Here is a 9,484-nt window from a genome sequence, read left to right on the forward strand (position 1 = left end):
CATTGTGACCCATCACACACCATCATGAACTAGTATAGGGGTCGGCAACCTGCAGCTCCGCAGCCGCATGCGGTGGCTCTTTGACTGACCCCTTGCAGCTCTGTGGTTGCCACCTTGCGGGCAGCCATTTTTTTAAAGCTGAATTGAGATCATTCAGTTCTTTACGCTGGAAAACGTGGCACTGGCGGTCTCCCCGCTTTTATGACGTTGCAATGCATTCCTGGACACCCCGTCGTCAATCGGATCCCGCCCCCATAGATGTGTAATGAGTTGCACGAGGTCAGACTGCGTGCAACCACTCCACTCCAGATCCCACCAGGAAGCGCCCCGATCGCCCCGCCTCAGCTGGTGACGTCACCATTCTCCTCCTGGGCGTTCTCTCTTACGCCCCGCCTTCTCTCTCACGCCCCGCCTTCTCTCTCACGCCCCGCCTTCTCTCTCACGCCCCGCCTTCTCTCTCACGCCCCGCCTTCTCTCTCACGCCCCGCCTTCTCTTTGTTTTCCTTTGTGACGTCATCTTCATAGTAACCTGGGATCCCGTGGTTATTTCTACCCCCGGATCGCGTGAGTGTTAGCACTACAGATGCAATGTCAGCGTCTTGGTGACAACAAAATGTACAACAGACAAACCGCATTGCTAAGGAATAAAACAGGAGAAAAAAAGACACCTAAATAGACGCAGTTGATTCGATCAACTATATTTTTTTACACGCTTTTATTTAGCTCACTGTCTGTTATTGTTGTATCCTCAAATCTTGTTACTCAATTTTAACCCACTTCCCAATGTGGTATCGACTGCAAACTTGGTATACTTATGTGATACTGATGACAATACTATATTCTATCATTACAAAAAAAATAAAACCATATTTTTTTATTTGTTATGTTTCGGCTTGGGTCTAATTGTCCACGCTCAACAGACGTTGGCTGTAATTCACCATGGTCCCCTTACGTTATGGCAAGCTTCGGGGCCACTTTCTGGAGTCGTGGAGTTTTGCCACTACTTGTACGATACATTTCATTAAAGCTTGTTTTTAAAAAAGTATTTTTTAAATATTACTTTTATTGTTTCTATAAGTCAAAATGTGTGGCCTCATCTGCTGTATACCTGCTGCTATGTGTTGTGTACAAGCATCTCTTTCTGCGTGAAATGCGGCTCTCGAAATATTTTGTTAGAAAAAACACAAAAAAAGATATCTTTTTCTTTGAAAGGTTGCTGACCCCTGAACTTGTACAAACCATCTCTAGCCATCGTTGGTTTTCACGAGCCATCACAGACCATCACGGCCCATCACGGCCCATCAGTGACCGCTCGTGTGTGTGTGGCTTAGGTGTGGAGCTCCAGCGAGTACCGGGTGCTGAGCCACACGGACTGCATCTCCACCCCTGCAGGTGCCGGAGTGCGCAGCAGCCACCTCACCACGCGCCGTGCCACAGGCTCGCAATGAACACCTTCACGGAACAGAGGACAACACCTGCATCACAAATATGGCCGGGGAAGGGGCAAGCGGTGTGGAGGGAAGAGCAAACTTAGCACTGGTTCTACCCCTAGCCAAAAACCTGGTCATCCAGAGACTAGCACGAGCTGTAACCCTGGCTCAAAGCTAACTTGCCCGCCAGATGGGAGTCTTTAGACCAGGGGTGGGGGAACGTCCGGGCCCGCGGGCCGTGTAAGGCCCGCGAAATCATTTGGTGTGGCCCTGCCAAGGCAACCGCAGGTGGGACTCGAAATTCAATAAATCTAGAAGCAAACCTGGAAAAGCAGTTGCGAGTAGCAACAACATCGTCAATACCGGCTAACATCATCACACGCCTCGCCAAAGAGAAGCAATTCCAGCCATCGCATTAGGGGTGAGTTAATTCAATGTTTGACCAAATATAACGGGCAAATTTTTTAAGTTGATCATTTTGTATGGCCCGCGAATGATTTTATAAATATCCAAATGGCCCTTGGCAGGAAAAAAAGTTCCCCACCCCTGCTTTAGACCTGACCCAAACCAACTCGGGCCCCTCTCGCGAAGAGCGACGGGAGCACTAGCAGCGTGCATGCCGCCCGGCTCCACCGCCACGCATGCGTGCAGCGCCCCCATCTGGTCCCGACAGACACCCGCAGTTTAACACGTAGGCTTTCGCGACCCGCAGCTTGATTTCAGCCGGAACAACGTTCTGGTGGTGTTCGGGTTTCCCTGGTGGTGGCCTCTTGCTAACGAGGGCTCGCGGACCTGTTCGTAGGTTCCATAACAATGTTGGTCGAGTCACTCAGCATTGTGCAGAGCAATCATCGCCCCCCCCTACTGTGGAAACTTGGCAGGACCCTCCTAAGGAAGGACTCGTGAGACTCAGTAAGGCTTTCCACGGTAAACAAGTGTAATAATATAATACATATTCAAATAATCTATAGACTGTATATAAATGGGACATTTGTGAATATGTGTGTTTAGCATACTTCCCGACATGCAACAAACCTGAAATTTTGCATGTGGGTAGCTTCCAGACTGTACACAATGCAAAAAGTATAAAAATAGACTTTTGTATATTGAGGGGGGGGGGGGCGCAATAATGGATATATTTTGCACGGCGAGTGAGCGGTGACGTCACATCTGTGATGTCACATCTGTGATGTCACCCGCATGCGGCAGCGTCACGCAGTGTGCCTGCTGACGTCACGCATCTTCCCCCCGACCCTCCGCGAAGGCACAAATGCTGCGCGGCACAGCTGTCTCGACGTTCTAAGTCAACGCGGCTATTTTCAGCTCGCTCTTAAATATAAAGCAGAAAATCCATCTGTTTGTGTGAAGCAGCAAAAACTCTCCAACGCTGAGCTCTGACGTCATGAAATTTGCACAGCTGACGCTGTCTGGAATTTCTAAGGGAACGCGACTCGTTTCAGCTCGCCACGTCACTCCCTTCCCGACTTGTCTAAATCGGCCTTACGTATAAAGTAGTGGGGTAAGGTTGCATTTCCTTGAGTGAAAACATCCCATTTTGTTAAATTGATTCGTTTCGGATTTTGTATTGCTTGCATCAATTTTTGTTAAAGGGGTTTCAGTAAAATAGAACTTGAAATTAATCGTAGACAAGAATCCAAGTGGTAAAGCTAGTAATATATATATTTTAAGGCAAAGTGATTTCCTGTTCGAATGAGAGTTACGGCGGTGCTTATCTCTAGTTTACAGCTGGGAACCAGCGGTGGAAATTCCACATTCCTATGGTGGGGGGGGGGGGGTCTGTCCATAAGGCAACGACTTGTTTTCGCTACCCAAGATAGGATTGCATGGCACAATAATATAGGATTATTGTGGACCAGGCATACCTTGTGTTGTAGTGGTAGTGCCTTATGCCAATAGTCCCTACTTGCAAGCCAGCCTAGCAGCTTTTCATAAATTAATCCCAAGCTGCTGGGGAGTCGAGTCCGTAATGTTTGTCCTCCTAAGCCGCTCCTCTTGCCTCTCTACCACCGCCCCGCACGCTCCTTCTAGGATCCCTCCAGTTCCTCCTGCTCCTCCTCCTCCTCCCGCTCGTTGGGGCGGTGCTGCTCGCTGTGCGGTTTGCACGCGGAACGCGGCACAGAGAGAGGTCCCACGCACGGGGAGGTGAGCGGTGGCGTACTCACCACCACTCCCCACAACTCACCACCACCACTTGCCACAACTCACCACCACGACCACCACACCCTGTACCGCTCACCGCCACCACACCATGCATCGCGCACCATCACCACCACACCCTGCACCGCTCACCATCACGACTACCCCCTACACCGCTCACCATCACCACCACACCCTGCACCACTTACCACTCGTGCTGCGATATCCGATTATTTGAGTGATTTGAGTGATTGATTTCCCTACCGATTACTAGTTCGATTACTCGACCAATCAAATAACACAGATTTTCAGGAGTAGTTTTATAATGTCCAATCCTGGGCGTCGTTCGCCGTCACAAGCGTGCACTGCTCGCTGAATTTTTTTCCTAATGGACGCTTCACCTCTCGACACAGCACCCAGGGCACAACCAGCACAATTCGGGTTACTTTTGTCAAGATATTCGTTGCAAATCAGATGGTGAAATCACACGCGGCAACAAATAACCGTTGTCTCATCCCCTGCCAGGTGGATTACCGATGACGGAATCGCCGCTCCTCCGCTCTTCGACCGCGACGCCATCACCGCCATCATCGTTAGCACTGTCACCGTCGCCTCCGCCGTCGTCGCCGCCACCACCACTACCCTGGCCGCCCCTCCTCATCGTCCACTCGCACGACCAGGCCATACTTCACCGGGCCGTGCTGCAGCTGGCGTGGCTGCTGCGCGCTCGCTGCGGGCACGCGCTGCGCGTGGTCCTTGACGCGTGGGAGAGCGTGCGTCTCGCCCAGCTGGGCCCAGCTCGCTGGGTCGCCACCTCCTTAACCTCCGTTGTCTCCTCCACTACCTCCTCTTCAACGTCCTCACCATCATCCCCAGCAACAGCATTCCCATTTGCATTTTCCACGGCATCCTCATCCCCGTCATCTCCTTCGGTGTCATCGTCGTCATCCGCTTCCTCTCCGTGGTGGTGGTCGTGGAGGAGGAGAAGGAGGAGCGAGGAGGAGATGCGTGCCACCGTGCTGGTCATCTGCTCGCCGGGCACGCGAGGTCGGGGTGCGGGGGCTGAGCCCAGAGGGGACGGTGAGATGGGAACCCCCTCACCACCACCACTACTAACGCACTACACACACACACAAAGTTACTGAAGCATCTCCACTCCTGCCTTCCACTTCAGTTATGCTGCCAATTCACCCCGGCTCTTCGGTTCTTACAATCGACCAACCCTCTACTCATACCAAATTATCACCCCCAGCATACGTGAGCCCCAATTATACCCCAACGTACAACCCCCCTCCCCACCCCCCCCCCGGTTACATTTATTTTGACCACACCGTGTGCCCCAGCATACAGGACCCCTAATTATACCCCTGCGAATGGGACCCAAAATCATACCACAGTGTATGGGACCCCCCCCCCCCCCACAATCTATCCCTCTGGGCCATACATTTTCCTAGAGATAGTGCACCTTAGCCCCCCCTTAGTCCTATTAACTCCCCTAGTCCCATTAATCCCCTTAGTCCCATTCAAGCTTGTTCCACCTTCCAATCCCTTCCCAGAAAATAACCCCCTGTGGACGGTTCCCTGTGAACCCGGTAATTACGTGTTTTATGTCACTGTTGGACTGAAATATAGAGCTTACTTTGCACATGTAACTTGTCTCTCATATTGTTCTCGTGTGCACTTTACGGAGTGCCACAGTGGCGAGATGTTAACTACCTCGCTTGATGTACAGCTCATGGGTTCCTTCCCGACCCTGACGCCTCTATATTGGGACTTTGCATGCTCTCCTGATGGTTGCGTGGATTTCTCTTTGGGTCTTCTTTTTCTATCCAGATGTATAAACATTTGTTTTGGACTTCTATATATTTCCATGTGATAAGCCACTCCGTTGAGCTATCATTTGTGGCAGGTCGCCTCTGAAAACGAGCTATATAGCTCAGTGAGCCTCGCCTGGTAAAATAAAAATAGTTTAGAACAATAAAATAGTTTAGTTTTAGTTCAGTTTATGACCGTTAAACGCCTCATTTACTAGTTGTGTAATATTCATCAAGGCCCCTGCTTCACTCGTTGGTGCCGCTGCTCGCTCTATTCACGCAGCACCACGGATCTCCCGTCTCAAATATCCGGGTAGCCGGCTAAACGGAACCACCAGGGTAACAAACCCAAACAAACTAAAAACGTTAAACACGGGACCCAAAGTGCGCACTAACCTGCCCCCCTCTGCCCCATTCACCCCTCACCTCCCACACCTTATGACAGTGCTGGACGCCACCCTGGAGCTATTGCTGGGTGCCCCCCACTGCGGTGGGGGGCCACGCGTCCTGGTGGCGTGTCTACGCGGCGCGGGGGGCCCCTCGGACGTGCCCCCCGCGCTGAGGTCGCAGCCCTGCTTCTCGCTCCCGCGCGACCTGGACGCTCTGTGCGCGAGGCTCCTGCAGGGTGCGCCCAGGGCCCAGGGGTTGGGGACTCACCGGGGAGGGGCCTGGGACCACCGGGAGGACCTGGAAGCCTCGAGGGCCCTGGAGGCCCTGGAGGCGACGCTCTCGGAGCTGGACGACGCGAGGCAGCGCGTGAACCTGCTGGGCATGGACGAGGAGCGGGAGGGGGTGTGGGGTGGCCTTGCCCCACCACGCTCACTCGCGTCCAGCGTGACCGACGCGGGACGAGGAGATGTCACGACGGCCATCTGACGGCCAGCTGCCCGGACATTTGGACTGAGATTTTTTTTACTAGATAAAGGCAAAAGCGCAGCCCCACAATTTCTTTGTGATGCCACTGCTGGCAAAAAGGCCTCTACTATAAGAACTCCAGAGAGTCACTCTAAAATGTGTTTGGCCTACTCTTCCATGCTGCCCAGACGTCCTGTGAGAAATAGGAGTACCCACATTTTACCCCAACACACATGACTTGCTGAGTGGACAGAGGTGAGGAGTGTTAGGGGTGTAGGGGAGGTTGTGATTTCAGAAAACGTTCGCACCGTTTAAACCACCACATCTGGAGATCGCATCGAACGGGAGGGGACCTCTGCTGGATTGCAAGCCCAGGGGGCTTCACCGGTCAGACAAACTGAAATTGCAAAGCACGGCAATTCGGAGGAGGCTTTCATCCAGCAGTGGATTGACAAGGGGGATGTGAATGGTTAAGTTATTCACGTGGTGTTTGTGAAATGCTGCGAATGGCGCTGTCCGTGAGTGTGGATGCGCAACACCCACCCAGTATTAACTGCATTGAGGAAATTGGTGAAAATTTAATTCGTCTCAGTGTTTTCCTTTTTTTTAATTTAAAGTCAACGATGACCGTGAGCGGACGACTTCCGCCACGCGTGACGATGATGACTGGTGCTAAACCACAGATGAGCGTTCGTGAGCGAGTGGGATTAGATGAAATCGTCGAGTCTGAATGAAGCAAGGTGCTCAAGAGTAATAACTATATCAGAACTTTAATATTGTAAACTTTAATCATTGCATTTCCAAATGTTTTGTGAGGAAATTAAAAAATCAACAGGCAACGATATGACGATATTCTGACCTATGCGTGTGTATGATGGCAATGTGTTCAGGAGTTAAATGCCAATGTCGAGGTCTGCTGCGATTCACGACGAGAGGGCTTCAGCAGAGAGAGTTTGTGTAGTTTTGCTGTACCACTTCCTCCTCCGTTGAAGGAACAGACTACAGTGGTTTACGATACCGTCCATAGTTTAAAATGCATGGCCACAGCCACACTCCTGTGGCTTGTGTCTTTAATGTTTCATTCATTAAGGAGATGTGTGCATCAGCCCGTTGATGTTCTCACGTGGTTGATGATTACAGCGGTATTTGAGGAATGTCATAGCCAGGTATGTGATGTTTTGGTCTTGAACGAGGTATTTCTGGACGTCCGCGTCGTTCCACTCTCTTCGCCTGCGTTCTTCCAGATCGGGGTGAGATTCCTGAATGGGGACAGCGCAATCCCAGACGGAGGGATTGGGACTCGAGTCGACTGAGAGGTTAATTGTTAAAGTTGTGGGTGATTATAGGTGGTTGTTGTTGGCAATTAAACGTGGAAACTCCTTTGCAAATATTGTGCATCATACCATTGGAACCTCCTTTGCCAGTAGCAAAATATGATAATTGTTTTTTACCCTTTTATCTGGCAACAAAACTGACACATTTTTTACAAGGAGTCATGTTTGCATTGACCACTATACCTGCGGTCGGAATGCAAACAATGCATACATTATCAGGGTCATGTTTTTTGTTTGCATTCCGACCGCAGGTATTGTGGTCAATGCAAACATGACTCCTTGTAAAAAATGGTGTCAGTTTTGTTGCCAGATAAAAGGGTAAAAAACAATTATCATTGTGCATCATCTCAACGCAAAATACGTATCATCTTAAGCGTGGAATCGTTTGCATATTAAGAATCTGAAATAAAAGCGATGAAGGAGAAACGTGTGACGTGACTGCCGCTGTGTTCTTGGAACTCTGGTGCGAAGTCTGGGCATCTAGTGAGGTTCGGTACACCATAACTCAAACTCGTGGCATCACCTTGGCGAGGAGATGTTGTCTTGCTCGCTTGGCATGCAGTATCGCGTGGGTTCAACCCTGGACACTGGCGATGCCCGTTGTATATTTAGAGCTTGCGTGTTCTCTCTACTTAGTGGTCACCTGGATTTTTCTCGGCATCCTCCGGTATTGCTGCTCTATGGGTGAGCGGGGCCTATGATCAGTGGGCAGGGTATATGAACAGCTGGTAGTATAGGCATGGATTTGTAAAAGTAAGAGGGGCAGATGGAGAGAGGGGCTACCAATTCACCATGTGTCTTGGTTGAGCCTCCCAGAAAAGTTGTAGTCTTCACCAAAGAACAATGAATGCATCGTGGTTATTTCTCCTGTCTGTTTCCGTGTTAAGGCCTGGTTCGTGTCATGCCCGGTGAGTTTTTGTTTTGCCATTCATGTTCGTCGTGTTTATTTGTGCATGTTTTGGAGTTAGTTTTTCTGTTTCCACACCAGGAACACCAATGATTTTTGATATTTGTAAACAAAACAACCATGACAAATTGTACCAATTCAGGATTTCTATTGAATTTACAAATATGGTATTTACGTAATGTACGGGTGTGCAAATGGAAACCCAAGATGATCGTATGATCACCCCAGGGTGCTTTTAAACATTCTAGAAGGCTTCAGAGAGGTTCCCGCTTGGCAGAGAAATGGTCTGATGGGCAAAACAGTCCTGCGGGCAGACACACAACGCATAATATCGTTTTTTTTTGGGTTAGATCGCGTGCTTATAAATGTGTCGTTAAACTCGCCACCACCCGACACAGCCAATTAGTAAGGTTTGTCCCGGAAACAGAACATGCCAAGTGTTTACTCGTACAGCACACCGGTGTGTTGGAGAGCAAATCCACAACATTTACAATCTGAGTACGACGTTTCGCCAGTAATTTCAAATGGCTTCATCAGGCGACAGCCACACCTCCTCCCGAGATTCATCTCGTGGAAACCACCGGGGCTGCAAATAGTCTTTCTCGGCCTCGCTGTGCGCTGCGTTGCACCACTATCCGAGTAGATAACCTCGCATTCAATAAACCTTCAGAGCCAGGGTGAACATCCGACTCCAAACGTATTTAATAAATTGAACGAGGTAAAACTGATGGAAAAATACAGCACAAATGCAGCATCTGTTAATACTTGGAAATATCAATACAATGAATGAACACTACAGCATCATAACATTGTCTTAGATAACATGAAACTCACCAATAGGTCATGGATGGACCAGGCACCTACATTAGTACTGAATAGCTATACAGGAGAATAAGCTACTGTGTTAAGGGCACATCGTGTGATCACCATGCTGCAGCCTAAATGTACAGCACTACACATAACACTGAACTGTGGATGAGATATTTC

General features: G+C 49.9%; 1 protein-coding gene across 1 annotated transcript; it reads left to right on the top strand.

Annotated features, from left to right (window-relative positions):
• Positions 1–1,145: 1,145 nt before the first annotated feature.
• On the top strand, positions 1,146–8,016 carry IL17RE (interleukin 17 receptor E). The gene is made up of 4 exons (XM_076072121.1): positions 1,146–1,392; positions 3,480–3,593; positions 4,113–4,667; positions 5,847–8,016. Exons 3-4 carry the CDS (start codon positions 4,124–4,126, stop codon positions 6,275–6,277), a joined length of 975 nt encoding a protein of 324 aa, XP_075928236.1. The 5' UTR covers positions 1,146–1,392; positions 3,480–3,593; positions 4,113–4,123; the 3' UTR covers positions 6,278–8,016.
• The last annotated feature ends 1,468 nt before the right edge of the window (positions 8,017–9,484 follow it).

The sequence above is a fragment of the Petromyzon marinus genome, chromosome 36, assembly GCF_048934315.1.
Source record: "Petromyzon marinus isolate PM22_M1 ecotype Great Lakes invasive population chromosome 36, UKy_Petmar_22M1.pri1.0, whole genome shotgun sequence".
NCBI classification, from domain to species: Eukaryota; Metazoa; Chordata; class Hyperoartia; order Petromyzontiformes; family Petromyzontidae; genus Petromyzon; species Petromyzon marinus.